The sequence below is a fragment of the Schistocerca gregaria genome, chromosome 2, assembly GCF_023897955.1.
Source record: "Schistocerca gregaria isolate iqSchGreg1 chromosome 2, iqSchGreg1.2, whole genome shotgun sequence".
NCBI lineage: Eukaryota > Metazoa > Arthropoda > Insecta > Orthoptera > Acrididae > Schistocerca > Schistocerca gregaria.
The window spans coordinates 24,269,009-24,284,858 of record NC_064921.1 but is presented as its reverse complement, the minus strand read 5'-3'; the positions used below and the strand labels follow the sequence as shown (position 1 = coordinate 24,284,858).

At 41.9% G+C, this 15,850-nt stretch overlaps 1 protein-coding gene across 1 annotated transcript in view; it reads right to left on the bottom strand.

Moving 5' to 3' along the window:
- Positions 1–15,850, bottom strand: part of LOC126334560 (PDF receptor-like) — a 263,538-nt gene that overhangs the window by 76,975 nt on the left and 170,713 nt on the right. Inside the window, exon 8 of the mRNA XM_049996938.1 lies at positions 11,207–11,309. Within this exon, the coding sequence (XP_049852895.1) occupies positions 11,207–11,309 (103 nt within the window). The remainder of the gene's footprint in view (positions 1–11,206; positions 11,310–15,850) is intronic.

The following is a 15,850-nucleotide window of genomic DNA, read 5'->3' as shown; positions in this document are numbered from 1 at the left end:
GAGCCGTTCTTTTCGCGAATTGCTACGGAGAAAATTTAGATAGCCAGTATGTAACGCTGACTACCGAACAATTTTACTGCCGCCAACTTACATTTCGCTGAAAGACCACAAAGATAAGATAAGAGAGATTAGGGTTCGTATAGAGGTACCTAGGCAGTCATCTTTCCCTCGTTCTGTTTTCTTCTGAGTGGAACAGGGCGAGAAGATGCTAGTTGTGGTACGAGGTACCCTCCGCCACGCACCGTATGATGGATTGCGAAGTATGTATGTAGATGTAGATGTAGATGTATACAGATGATGCAGCAACGAAAACATCATGATCCAAAGCAAAGTTCTGAATTTGCTCATCGGTTTCCGCTATAGATCTAAGTTGCTGACGTGCCCTGGCAATATTCATTGGAGTGGTCAGGCCTGTTATACATTACAGGGTGCAGTGAATACATGTAACTGCCGAATTTGGGTTATTATGAATCCCCATGGTGCGAACGAAGAGCCATTGCGCTCGCCGTATGTGACTGGTGTGGATTCGCGAGCACCTTTATTCTCTGTCCAGCCTTCTTCGAAAGGAATACACCAGGAAAGCCAGTCAGATGTACCGTGACGTCTCCGCGTTATCGAGACCTCCTTGTACAACATGTGATACCTGCTTTGGAAAAGCGCAACTGAATGGAAGCCAATGTTTTCATGCAGAATGCGGCAACATCACATGTCTTTTTCCCAGTGAAACATCTGCGTAATCGGACCTTCAACGAAAGTGGTATATCCAGAGATTTTCCAGATGCATGACCTGGGAGATCATCTGAACTCAATCCATGTTACTTTTGGCTTGGTGATATCCAAAATAACGCGTTTACCAGGAACACGTTCTGTCTCCGTTATATCTGAAGGCCACTGTACAGGAACGTGTTGTCCTGTCCTACGGAAATTGTTGCGAGCAGCTGTTGATCAGGGATGCCGCATCTCGTCCACGCCTCCGGTGCTCATATTGAACAACAGGTGTAAGCTGCTTTAAAAATAAAATCAACATTATGCATTTCTCACTTGTTTGAACTTTCCTTCCCATGTCCCGTCCCTAATCCATTGCACGTGGAAACCTTTATATACCTTTTCCTTATGTTCATGGCCCCAGATCTGCATCTGATGGCCAAAACTGGAACCAATTATTTTCCAGCTTAAATGGGTTCCGCATTAACTTACTAGAATATCTACCAAGTTCCGATGCTGTAAGCTGATTACAGACTGGACATCTCTGAGTAGTCGCACTTTAATTACAACTGCCCGGTACTTAAGACAGCAGCAGGCGAACTGCAGACGACCTTCGCCGTTCCAGAGGTGTTTGTTCTCAAGCAGAACGCCATAACAAACTACCCTATGTCAAAGTCGCTTATGTCAGTGGATTTCCCCATTTGCGGCCCGTATCCTCGCTAGAACGATGACGCATTTGTCTCTCCTCCAATTATACGTTTCCCTTACCACGTCTTGGGCAATCCTACCTAGCGTCATTCAGTTCCGAGATGGTAATGATCACAATAAATGGCTCGATTGTATATCACTACTACAACAGCTCCAGTTCAGTTGCTCTTGAATCTCAACAGTTAAGTGATGTTCGCAGTCTAAATTCATTGCCGTCTGTAGAAACGTGACGGTTTGAGCCTTTTAAAAAATACAGTCAGTATAAATCCTCGGTAGCTGTTATGGGAGGGGAGACTGGAGCAAGGTGATGACCTTAAGAAATAAAGCACTACAGCTGAAACATCGTTCAGACTTACTGTCTACAACTTCACCACTGGAACTATTGTGACGCCTCTAATTATTGGTAAAATAAGTAGAGTGATATGCACTTAACAAAGAATATTTATCACACATAGCATATTGAAACTTAAGATTTCTAGGTGACATATAAAGATTCTATAAACTGCTAATAAGGTGGAGAGGTCGAGTTATCTCTGTCTTATCACTTGACTTTTTATCTTGTTGCTTAGATCCTGTCTTGCGTTCGTGGCTCCGTATGCCGTTCGATGTGAAGGGGCTTGCGACCCTTTCATGTAAGTTGAAATACCGTTAAATAATAATTATCAGTGCTGAGTTTTTAACATTTGTTCTTGTTCTGAAACGGAGACCTTGTGCTGTCCTTACCGTTTATGTGAATGTGCTCATTGCTTTCTTCTGGGTGGAAACTCGTATGGTTTTCTTTAATTTCCACTAGTAGCTTGAAATTAGTTTTCTTCGATTTCTAGCACTCTACATTCTGAACAGCCTGCATTTTAAAGTTATTTACGAAGTCCAATTTTCGGTTAATACAGTACCTTTCGTTGTTGAAAATTTATCTTTAGATAAAACCAAACTAACAGGAGGTAGCATTAAATTTATCTTGACCCTGACGAAGTAATATTTCAGATTTAAAAGAATTTTCAATTTATTTTGAGTCAGAAGGAAATATACTTAATATCCATACCGGAGATAATATTTCGTGGGAGTAAAATATATCTATGATCTCAACAACAAACATAATATTTTAATTTTACGTAAAGGATATAAGGGTGTATCAAAGAGAATCATCCGAGTTTGCAGATCTATATTTCCGAAACTAATAAGAGCATACAGTGAATTTAGTTTTTTTATGAACGGGAAACTCAAAACTTAATTTTTTTTCGTACCTTTTCCTAGGTGTTCAATATGCCCCCCGTGAGATGCACGGCATATGTCAATGCGGTATTAAAATTGTCCCACACTGCAGCGAGCTTGTCTTGAGTTACAGATTCCACAGCTGCTGTTATACAATGTCTCAGTTCACTCCAAGTTGTGGGCAACTGAGGCACATCAACAAAGTCATTTATAAACCCCCACAAGAAATAATCACATACAGTCAGGTCCGGTGACACTGGATGCCAGCAATGTAAGGCTGAATAATTTGGTCCAGTGCGACCGATCCATCGTTCAGTAATCCTTTGATTTAAGAACTCCCGCATTTCCAGATGCAAGAGCGATGGTGCCATGTAAAAGTCGAGAGTTTTCTCTTTCCAACAGAACATTGTTCACGCACATACCTTAAATAAAAAAATAGTTAAGATTTTTTAAAAATTTGATGATTCATTTTGATACACCCTGCATTAGAAGCGCAATTTCCATTATTAAAGAGAAGGTCATAATAATAAAAGGTTTTCATTCTTGCTTAGAGAGCAATTTTCTCAGTTTCCACAATGGAATTACTCAAGTCGTAAAAAAGCACGGTTGGGTTCCAGTGTACTATTGTTGTATATACATTCAAATAATTGTTTATCAGTTTTATAAACTTAAACACATTTTGTTAATAATAATAATCTGAATGTCTGCACAGTGCTCACATTGCCACAAGACCATGGATAATGTGGCCGTTTGGTGAAAAAATGCAAATAATATAAAATAACTGCTTCTACACTTCACGGAAACCATAATTCAATGTAATAATTAATTTTAATACAAGCATAAGATATATAAGCCTATAGTAATTACTGAATGAAATGCAAAAGTTGTCAGAAAAAAATTTAAAAGTAACTTTTTGAATTTAACGTTTCCACACAACAGATTCTTAGGGAAATGCAGTGATCGTTGCATGAATTAACTTCATAAGTTCGTTTACACAAAAATCACAAATGAAATCATCGCACTTGTCACCAACTCCATCACACTCTTCATGAGACCAACCACGACAAGATGAACACTTGTCGAGCACGTAACCTTACAAGACACGCATTCAGCGCCACCTCTTGCTGTTTGTTTCCATCCGAACAGAAGCTTGCCTCCTCTTGCTGTTGTTCTGCCTTTCCTCCGCGTGCTATACGTCGTGCTCCGCACATTCTTCGTCGTTCCATTTTCCTTTTGTTTTACTGCTTTCAAATTCTTCTCTTCTGTGAGCCGCTGCTTATAAGCACTGCATGTTAGGAAAGCAGCTCTGCCACTTTTCATCATCTGCGAACGAACTTGAAAGGATTTGGGTGACGGGTTGATATCTTCGGGAGTAACCAGAAAGAGGAGAACTAGGTAGATGCAGATCGAATTGGTTTAATTTACAGGGTTCCTGAATTGAAAAATATAGGCCTATCTTGAGGAATGAGTGGAACTCGTTCAATTTTCAGGCTTTCTGAATTGTTAAATATATGTCTACCTTCAGTAGAAAAAGAGGCACCAGAATCTGCTTCTTCAAAATCACTGGGATTAACAGGTCAAATGCCACATTCTTTTAACTTCAGTAATGGCTGTTATAGGTGTAGGCGCCCCCAGATATGCTTCTCCAAAGAATCTACTCACTTGCAATTGGGTCAGTTCTCGTCCAGAATTTTTGCGGAGAAACTTCTTTATAACAGATATATACGATGTGTAAAGTGGAAACTTGATATACGATAAGAGCAGGGTCCTCCTCCGATGCCTTATTATGGCTCAGGAAATGGTCACACCATGATGAAAAAAATTCCAGTGCCAGGAGACCTAAAGATTTTGAGCTGACAGCAACATACCCATCCCATCACTTCATATACAACCGTCGGTTTTTCACGGCTTCTTATTAGTTGAGTATGAAAGAACAGAGGCCCCTGCTAAGCTGAATAAGTAAAAACACTTACAAAATTTTGTAGGTAGACATTACGGACGAGTTAGACATGGTCAACCACCCCCCCCCCCCCCCCCACACACACACACATGTCAACACTGCAGATTAATGTACACACGAGTATTGGTGGGTTTGTCTAACATTATTCTTAACTCGTCAAACAGTGGCGTGACATAAATAGTTACGATCATTATGAAGAGTTTTATTCATTTTACCAAATGTGCACTGAATTGTCGTGGTATATAAAATGTCTTAGCATCCTAAAGACATAAATCCGTCATTATTTCCAAATGGTGTTTTTGATGAAAAGAGTGCAGACAGTTACGGTTATGTTACGAGTCGTAAGGATAGGAAAAAATGGATATATTTAACTTTCTGTTGACGACTGTTTTCCTCTGTACTCGACTGTGTTCTGAAACCGGAAAAAAGAACAGAAAGTTCGCTGGCACAATGATTACCCTCTACTTTAGCTAATTGTGGAAAGAGAGTAGAAAATGATGTTAGGTTACGAATTTTTCTTGGATACATTGCAATATGTGTCTTCCACAACAGCTTCCATCGTTTAGTTCAGCATGCTGTTTTTTTCTGATATACATTATTCTCCTACGTCCCGTCGTTCTACACCTTATCCTATTCAGTGTGTTCCGCAAGTTATTTTACTCACCGATTGTGTGAAGAACCTCCTCATTTATTCCCCAGTCCACTCATTTCTCAATATTCTTTAAGCACCACATCATAGACGCTTAGATTTTCATCTCTCTCGGTTTTCCGATGTTCCCCGGTTCCCTGCCACACAATGCCTTGCTCAAAACACACATTCACAGAAATCTGTCCCTCAGATTAGCGCCGATGTTTGATAGCAACAAGCTTCTTTAGACCAAAATGGTGTCATTGCCCTTGCTACACTTCCTTACACGTCCTCCTTGCTGTCCAGTGTTATTCTGCTTCCAAGGTAGCAGACTTTCATCACTTCGTAATCTTCGTGGTGCGCAACTCTGACGGTTCATTTGATTCTATGGAGCCGGCAGTTCTCACTCGCATTCAGTGAGAACAGAAATGTCATCAGCGAATCTTATAACTGATATCTTTTCACCCTGTCTCTTAATCCCTCTCCTGAACTTCCCTTTTGTTTCTGTCATTGCTTCACTGATGTGCAGATTGAACACGAGGGACAAAAGATCGCATCCATCTTACACTCTTTTTAATCTAAGCATTGTGCGTATTATGCTTCAGTCATCTGTAGCGTACAGCTCTTTCCTTAAGAATTTTATCTCGTAACGATTTAAGTTGTGGAATACTTTTTGCAGGCCATAGTCTTGCATTCATTATCAAACGCAACGTCGGAACTGCCTCTCTGGTGCGTATACCTTTCCTAAAGCCAAACTATTCGTCACAATCTATACCATATGCACTATTTTCTTTTCTGTGTTTCTGATTATTGTTGTTACAAACTTGAGTGGTCGTGCTGAGAGGCTCATTGTGTTCTAGTTACCGTACTTATCTGTTTACAGATTTTGATATTCATAACTATGTCAAAAACTACAGCTGGAGTGTGGCCTATAGGTCAAATATATAATATTATTAATATATAATAATAATCAAAGTGCAGAATTACTCTTGGTCATCTGGAGGTCAAAAAAATAAATTTCCTTTGTAGCATGTCAATTTAATACGTGTTTATAGAAAGAAAGAATGGATAAAATTGACACAGACATCAAAAGAAAAGAAACTATAGCAAGAGGTGCAGTAAATGAAGTGTCAAAGCCTACCAGTCATTTCCTGAAAATTAGCATTTAGGTGTGAACGGAAAAAGTGATCGTAGTTAAAGTCGCTAAAAGTAAATCCACGAAATAGATCACAGCCCGGTTACCATACACATAAGAAAAGCTGATTACCTGCCTTTTCCCATCATGAAATAATGTTATCCAGGTACGTAACAAATTACAATGATGCCATTGTGAAGGCCGAGTTGGCGGAGCGGTTCTAGGAGCTACAGACTGGATCCGCGCGACCGCTACGGTCGCAGGTTCGAATCCTGCCTCGTGCATGGATGTGTGTGATGTTCTTAGGTTAGTTAGGTTTAAGTAGTTGTAAGTTCTAGGGGACTGATGACCTCAGAAGTTAAGTTCCATAGTTCTCAGAGTCATTTTTTAATGCCATTGTAATTGCTTTAAACAAGACGAAAATATTTATTGATATGAAGATGATCTTTTAATGACGTCAAAATTTTAAGTATTTAGTGATATATACTACTCGGTTCATTTCTGGTACTATTGTACTACAATCGCTCCAGAAATAGTTTACCAACCACAATATCCTCCTCCGAGAACAACAGATTCCACTCCCATCACTCATAATCCACTATACGTCGTTGATTACATTTTTACAGCGAACAGTAAAGAAGTGAGCACCGGTGATGTATTCGTTGATATAGCAAACGTGTTTGACGGCGTTTGGCTTATTATATAAACAGGTTGTCTATAATATGTCTACAGATGACTGATTCGTCCCTGATAGAGAGAAGATTCCTCGTCAGCAACGGCAGTAATTGCAGGAGCTCAAAACTGGTGCTGGCTGGGGTACAGGAACTTTCAGTTTCGAACCTGTGCTATCCTCTGTTAAGACTCATACGCAGGCAAGCGAGAGAGGAAATCACCCTGTGCTCCACCTCTACTTCAGTTTTCAGGTGCTGCCACAACTTAAACTGTATTGATGGGCACCTTTACAGAAATCAAGCAATTCTGTTCACATCCCGTGCCAAACCCCAAACTGCCAACTCACGTTTGGCGGCAGGGACATGACTTGGCGGAACTCGGTCAACTACCTTGGTCTCTCTGGTTTGTTTTTTCATAATTTTCCGACTAAATTCGTCATTTTTTCTAATATAATTCTTGCAAGATTCAATCTCATTTACCATTTCCACAGCAAGTACGCCCTTTTCCGGTACCTTTCAAAAGAATAACAAGACGTTGCACTATTTCTCAAGGCTTATTTCGTCTGAAAGGCCCATTTGACAGTGTGCGTACGTATATTTAACAACAGCTCACAGGATAAAATTTTCTACGATATGCCAAACTAAAAATTTTTGTCTTTCCTTTCTATCGCATTTTTGGCTGATATTGTCGTAATGTACATAGTTTAAGAAATTAAATTAGTTACTCGTCAGGTGTCACGTGTTTTCCAAAGGCATAAAACTTCAAATAGTTATCTTACAGTAGTGTTAAGTTCATGTACAGCTATCTTTTTTCTTGGCGAAATAAAAACACGATTCTTCTACATGGAATAACAACTACATCACGCCCACCTATTCCTCACACGTATTTTTAATAGACATGGGAAGGTTTGTAAGTTCCTGCGTACACAAGTAGACAGAGAAAGGGATTCACGGTCTCTTCCTCGGATCCTTGTTTCTGCAGCCACCGCTAAAACATTTTGCCTATGGGAAATACATTGCTGGCCATTAAAATTGCTACACCAAGAAGAAATGCAGATGATAAAGGGGTATTCATTGGACAGATATATTATTCTAGAACTGACATGTGATTACATTTTCACTCAATTTGGGTACATAGATCCTGAGAAATCACTACCCGGAACAACCACCTCGGGCTGTAATAACGTCGGTTAATACGCCTGGGCATTGCGTCAAACAGAGCTTGGATGGCGTGTACAGGTACAGCTGCCCATGCAGCTTCAACACGATACCACAGTTCATCAACAGTAGTGACTAGCGTATTATGACGAACCAGTTGGTCGTCCACCATTGACCAGACGTTCACAGTTGGTTAGAGATCTGGAGAATGTGCTGGCCAGGGAAGCAGTAGAACATTTTCTGTATCCAGAAAGACCCGTACATGACCTGCAACACGCGGTCGTGCATTATCATGCTGAACTGTAGGGTTTCGCAAGGATCGAATGAAGGGTAGAGCCACGGGTCGTAACACATATGAAACGTAGCGTCCACTGTTCAAAGAGCCATCAATACGAACAAGAGGTGACCGAGACGTGTAACCAATGGCACCCCGTACCATCACGCCGGGTGATACGCCAGTATGGCGATGACGAATACCCGCTTCCAATGTGTGTTCACCGCGAGATGCGACCATCATAATGCTGTAAACAGAACCTGGGTCGTCCGAGAAAATGACGTTTTTCCATTCGTGCACCCACGTTCGTTATTGAGTACACCATCGCAGGCGCTCCTGTCTGTGATGCAGCGTCAAGGGTAACCGCAGCCATGGTCTCCCAGCTGATAGTCCATGTTGCTGCAAACGTCGTCGAACTGTTCGACTGATGGTTGTTGTCCTGCAAACGTCCCCATCTGTTGACTCAGAGATCGAGACGAGGCTGCACAATCCGGTAGAGCCCTGCGGATAAGATGTCTGTCATCTTGACTGCTAGTGATACGAGGCCGTTGGCATCCAGCACGGCGTTCCGTATTACACTCCTGAACCCACCGATTCATTATTCTGCTAACAGTCATTGGATCTCGACCAACGCGAGCGGCAATGTGGCGATACGATAAACCGTAATCGCGAAGAGCTGCAGTCCGACCTTTATCATAGACGGAAACCTGATGGTACGCATTTCTTCTCGTTACACGAGGCATCACAACAACGTTTCACTAGGCAACGCCTGTCAACTGCTGATTGTGTATGACAAATCGGTTGGAAACTTTCCTCTTGTCAACACATTGTAGGTGTCGCCACCGGTGCCAACCTTGTGTGAGTGCTCTGGAAAGCTAATCATTTGCATATCACAGCATCTTCTACCTGTCAGTTAAATGTTGCGACTGTAGCACGACATCTTCGTGGTGTAACAATTTTAATGGCCAGTGGTGCAATTTCATTACTTTTGGTTCTTTTCGGTGTTAATGTTAGACTGCCCATCTTCACTCTTTTACAGTCTTTCATAAGCGATGAATTCGAAATTCGTCGTTCTGAGACGCATCCACATTTCAGTCCGTGTCCTTCTAACTTACTTGGTTGTCCTGTTCATCTCCTGAACTTCCCTCGCAGACAGTTAGTTTATCATCAGTTAGCGTTACCTTTGACAGTAACTTACTGACATGGCAACTTTGTTATTTGTACGTATACAACCAAAACTTGGTCATAAAAGTGTTCATTACAAATTTACGTAACATTTGATGCATATGAAAGACAGTGATGGTAATCGCTCTTACGCGCTCGCGTCGGACCACTTCGTTGAAATACCGAACGACACGGCTAGTCTTGTCGGGCTACAACAGGTAGCAGGAGAGAACAATTACGGTGACTGTTGTTTTAAGTAGTTCTCGAGGAACAGGCCACACAACAGATGAATTTACATATCCGTTTCCCACCCTGTCAAAGATCATTATGAGAAGAAAAATTTTTCGTATTGTATTGACACGACACCAGCAGTTAACGAAAATATCACACCCACTCTGAAGTAGTATTTTAATTAAAACCCCCATCAGTTAAGAGAGCATTAGGGATGAACCACATGTACGGTTTGAGTGAGAATAATAACTAAGTTAGCCATTTTTTTCCCCAGAGTTACAATGATCGCAATAATTTTAATCAGCCCATGTGAACTACAGAAACTCAACCATTACCGGACCGTGCTTTAACAGCAAATAACAGTCCCTCCCAAATCACTTAGCAGGAACAGTGTAGACACTAAATACTCCAATGAGGTGACGTCTGAGAACGGTCTTCAACACTGTTATCCACAGCAGTGATATTAGCTGAGAATTTTCGAAATGATTGGCAGTCAGGGGGCATGTGATCTGAGACGAAATCCGAAAGCAGTTCCCAGTTATTGTTTATCGTCCGGAAAGGAAAACATGTTACTTTGTAATTACTTTGAATGATCACACAAATCGGACCGTATCTGTTCTGATAACAGATACATCTAAATGCACATCTCCTCTGTTGCATACATGAAGGGTTCGTAGTATCAATGACTACAACACAATTTCAGCATAGGGAACAGAGGTTTTCTCGGCTAACTTTGCTTATAAAATCTCGATCTATCGACCGAGTCGTACCGTTGTGTTGCCGCAGTTTTTAGACCAATTTGACACTCGTTCTCCTTACGAAAAGTGTCGTGTTCAAGTCCAGGTCGGACCTTTATATCCACTGGATCTGCCGAGGATTCGACGAGGCGGCGTGGAGGGGCGTCGGGTCCTGGAGTACTGGTCATGCCTGTATATTTGATACGTTGCCAACGCCCCCTCCCCCCCTTACACTTCTGTCACATCAAAGTACCCATGAAGTGTTTTTGTTAACATTACATACCAAACAGAGCTCACAGCTGGAAACTGCTGTCCTGGATAACAAGATAGACATGTACACTTATTTCCACTTCGCCTGGTGATGGCAAATAGGAAACACTTGGATACGTTGCGACAACACGACGCGACGACTCGGCCGATAAATTGAGATTGTATAAGCGAAGTTAGCCGAGAAAACCTCTATTCCCGTATAATGAAATTGTGTTGTAGTCACGACTCGACGACTCCGCTGATAACCTTAGAAAATATAATGAACAGCCTTATTAATCAAAACATCGTATGTAATTGTTGTGAAGAAGGGACAACGATTTACACACAGCATATGTTATCTGAATGAGACGAACCTGTGACGGCGTTGTGCAGGTAGAGCCCCTCGACGAACATCCACATGAACATGGACGTGCGGGCGTACTCCAGAAGCACGTACGACGCCTCGCACAGCACTGGCTGCAACAAAGAATTACATATTATACAAACTGTTGTAATTTCGACAGAAGAATTTAGATCCACATCTACATTTACTCTACAAAGATACTCCGTAAGCCACCGTTCCACCGTTGTGAGCAGAACCACATAATAGACAAAGCCCCAAGTTTCTCGTTTTCTTAATAAAATTCTTAGCTGTAGCCTCAAGTAGTTCCGAGGAGTCCCGCGGGGTAGCCACGCGGTCTTAGGCGCATTGCCACGGTTCACGCGGCTCCCTCCGTCGGAGGATCAAGTTCTCCCTCGGGCATGGGTGCGTGTGTTGTCCTCAGCGTAAGTTAGTTCAAGTTAGATAAAGTAGAGTGTGAGCCTAACGACCGATAATCTCTGTCGTTTGGTCCAGTAGGAACTTACCACAAATTTCCAAGACTTCAAGGGAAGAACAGGAAAAAAATCTAGGGTATGAGGTAGGGTTCTGAAACGCGCTGCTTGAAACAATAACCCAGGACATTGAGCCTTCCGCCTCGGCTCATTTTTAGAATACGATTCCACGTGACCAGTTGTACCATAAATCTGCTATGTAATAAGTATAGGTCCAAATTTTAAAGCTCTCGAAAGTAATAGGATGAGAAGTTGTCTTCTGGCAACTACGACGTGGTGACATGTTTAAGATTCCATACCCCGCATCCACACTAAAACCAGAAGGAGTCGCTCCGGCCTGATTCACTTTGTGTGAAAGTGCCCTACTGTGCTCATGCAGAATCCATCCAGAACCACGGAAGACGATCAGTCTAACCAGTGTTCGCCACAGCACCCATGAACAGTGGTGCATGTAGAAGAACTAAAAGAGAGTAAGCGCCCTCAGTCCTAGAGATGAGACTGCAAAGAAACTAGACCATGGTTTCAGACGCAACATTCGCAAGAATACTGTCGAGTAAAAATTAGTCGGTACCCGTGAAACATCTTGTGGGAAAAAGTTGCCGAGCATTTCATGCTTCCAGAAGCCTGCAGCGCATGGTACAGGTTTGCAAACCGGCAGATCCCAGTCAATGGAAAATTAGCAGGCATACACCTCATCCAGAAAAACTTCTGCGGCAGATGCGGTGAACTTGACACTGTGCAACGCAGTATTTTTTGCAGAGCGGTTGCCGCCGTTTGTCAGAGTCGTAAATAATAAGCCTGATCAACAGAACCGCGCCGAATCATTTTGAAGCAACAGTAACCACTGAACCAATCCTTAATCCATTCTCTTCTTGCAAGACATCAGCAAACACACAGGAAGTCACCCGTACAGCGTACTCCATCTTCCACCTGTACACTGGCGAATTTTTGACTTATCTATGGAGAGCATGACCAATTGGGGTATTGTATCATTCAATGGCCTCGAGTTGTGTGTTTTCCCTTATGACAGCACAAGACATGACGCAGAAGGAAGCTGACATAATTGAATTGGAACAGCGTGTGGTAGAAAGTGTCAAATGGATGCTGATAGGCTATGTGTGCTCATGCGTTGCATCAGTAGTTTTGTTTTTACTAATTTTAGAAAGGTGAAATGTCAGCGATCTTGGTACGGTAACTGATATGAGGTTCCTTTTTCTTAGATGTAAGTACAAAATAAATTATCATTAATGTTATTCCTTTCGTTAAGGGAAGGATAAATCACTATTTTGATTAGAAATTATAATTTTTTTTACGAAGATACATTATTTGTCATTTGCTGACTGATTTGTTGTGCATTTAATTAAATTTAGTTGACAGAAAGTATATTTAATTTAATTTGACTCTTAGCTCATTTTTTAGGAATTCATAAACCACTGATCAGGTAGAAGTTAATAAATCAAGGACCATAAGGCGCGATTTAGATTCTAGTGTAAATCTTGCAACACAAGTCTGTAGGACAGGCATAGCAATTATGATTCTTGTTTACCTAGTGCATGCGATTTTTGGTATAACGGATATCTGTTGAAGACACCACTGACTGATGGCCAGACAATTGGGAGTCGTCTGCTAGACGTTGACATTTATCAACTATCAAAATACTATGGTCAATCGATTAGAAGCAACGAAACCAATCTAGAGGGGGTGAAAAAGGCTACGTGGACAACCTTCTTGCATGAAATATCAACAGATAACAAGGCGGGCCACGACCTCTGTTCAGACGAGTGATGTAAATATAAAAAAGCTGAATCAACTGGAACTTTAGATAAGTTTACACACTAGCGCTCTTCACCTGTGGCTGTTATGTTGGCTATGTAGCCAGTTTATTGAGATTTGGCAAATCCAGGTGGACTGAAGGACTGTGTGAAAGGGGAAACACTAAATGTGAGTGAGTCATTCTACAATGTAACATGGGCAGGAGCACCTAAAAATCAATTTGTGGGATACTATTACACTGAAGTTTCTTGTGCATGATGCAGTCATCAACTACATTGAAGGTAATACTGGTAGCCTGAAAGCGAGTGAAGAGTGCTTGCAATACTTGAGACATATTGCAGGAACTGGGTAAGGAGAGAGTCGTCAAGCGAAAAAAGAGTCCAAGGAGGCTAGATCCATGAATACAAGGAAGAGGATGGATTCAGACAATGTAGAACATGATGCCCACAGTGTTGCCACGTTTCAGCTGTTCTTTCTGTTAAAATATAAGTTTTTATTTAAATTAACTCGTAATTGCAATTTCTTGTTTTCTCATGAACTATAGAAGATAGACTCTTGATTACTATCACAGTTTAATTTATAATGCCCATATGATATTTCACCTCTAGAATGGCACTCACGGCTGATATATTTTCACTAAAATGCAGAAAAAATTAAGGAAAGAACGTAATAAAAATTCGACAACTAAAAAATTCTGTGCTAACTCCTAGAACATGTACTTCAAATAAACTAGAAGAGAAAGTACATGAAGTTTGTATAAACACTTTAATTAAAGTGCATTATTCAGTCTTGAGAAATTGAGTCACGATATTAGCCGATTTGCTCATAATCCACATAATAATTTGCAATGCAGCATTAAAATAACTTGAGACCTCAAAAGGAGCAGTAGACGTAAGGTGGGCGAAACATGACGCCAAAAATGTTAGAACATCCTCGGAATCTGCGTGTTTGGGGTCTTGTTTACTTGCCAAATATTAATGTTACGCTGATTTCGAAGCTACGGCACGAATTAATCTCAAGGCGCATCCTGGCTCTTTCACTTGCTGACGTAATAGCATTTGTGTACGTGACGCCGAGAGGAGAAAGTGGTGTTATCCGTGACTAGGCGCCGCTCGTGGTGACACGTCACTCGCATTAGCAAGTCGCCTCTAGACGGCGAGGGGAGCGCCCACTTAACACACTGCGGCCGTAATACAGTTCCGCCCCGCAAGAGGGCACAGTGAGGGCTGCTCGGTGGCAACTGCAGCTTGGTGGGGAGGGGCGCTGTGGTGGGGGATGGTGGCGGTAATAATCCGCTAACAGCGTCTCGCAGCTGCCGCGTATCGTAGCCAGCCGTCTGCGTCTGGGTCCGTGCGGTTTATTAAGTCGACGAGCGAAGGCGGTTCGCACGGCCGAGCACTTACTCCGAGTCAATTATCATTTCTGAACACCGCGCCTTAGGCAGCTGACGCACGCAACTTGTGATGAAACCCTCTCCAGGAGCGGAAAACTATTATCATTCCATCAGAATTAGGTTAATTAGAGATTAATGTGCCTTTGGCAATTAATGTTGAGTAGGCCTATAATTTGATTTGTGATGTTATGGGTTCTGCAAAAGCAGAGAAGATATACGAAGTACATATTAATGATACCATGCTATCCAGGAACAAAAGAGGATTAGCGTTTAACGTCCCATCGACAACGATGACAACAGAGACGGATCTCAAGGTCGGACTATTTCAAGGACGGTGAAGGAAATGGTTCAAATGGCTCTGAGCATTATGGGACTTAACGTCTGAGGTCATCACTCCCCTAGAACTTAGAACTACTTAAACCTAATTAATCTAAGGACATCACACACATCCATGCCCGAGGCAGGATTCGAACTTGCCACCGTAGCGGTTACGCGGTTCCAGACTGTAGCCCCTGGAACCGCTCGGCCACACCGGCCGGCCGATGAAGGAAGTCAGCGATGCCATTACCCAGGGATAAGTCCCGGCGTTTGTTTGCAATGATTTAAGGAAATTACTGAAAAACATACATGGCCTGTGGCTGATTTGAACAGCCTCCTTCCAGAATGAGTGTCGACTGATGACAGTGCCACTAAAGCAGTGTTATCAAACACGCTTTTCCGAAACTCCTTCACAAAAGAAGGCGAATGAAATATTCCTGATTTACAACCAAGAACAACTGCCAAGATGAGAAACGTAGAATTAGATATCCTCGGTGCAGCAAAGCAGCTTAAGGCCTTCAGAGCAGATTGTATACCAGTCTTGTTCCTTTCATAGTATGTTGATACAATAGCTCCATATTTAGCAATTATAGACAACCGCTCGCTCACAGAAACATCCGTACCTAAAGACTGGAAAAGTCTCACCAATACCCAAAAAGGGAAATTGGAGTAATCCTCTGAATTACAGGCCCATATCACT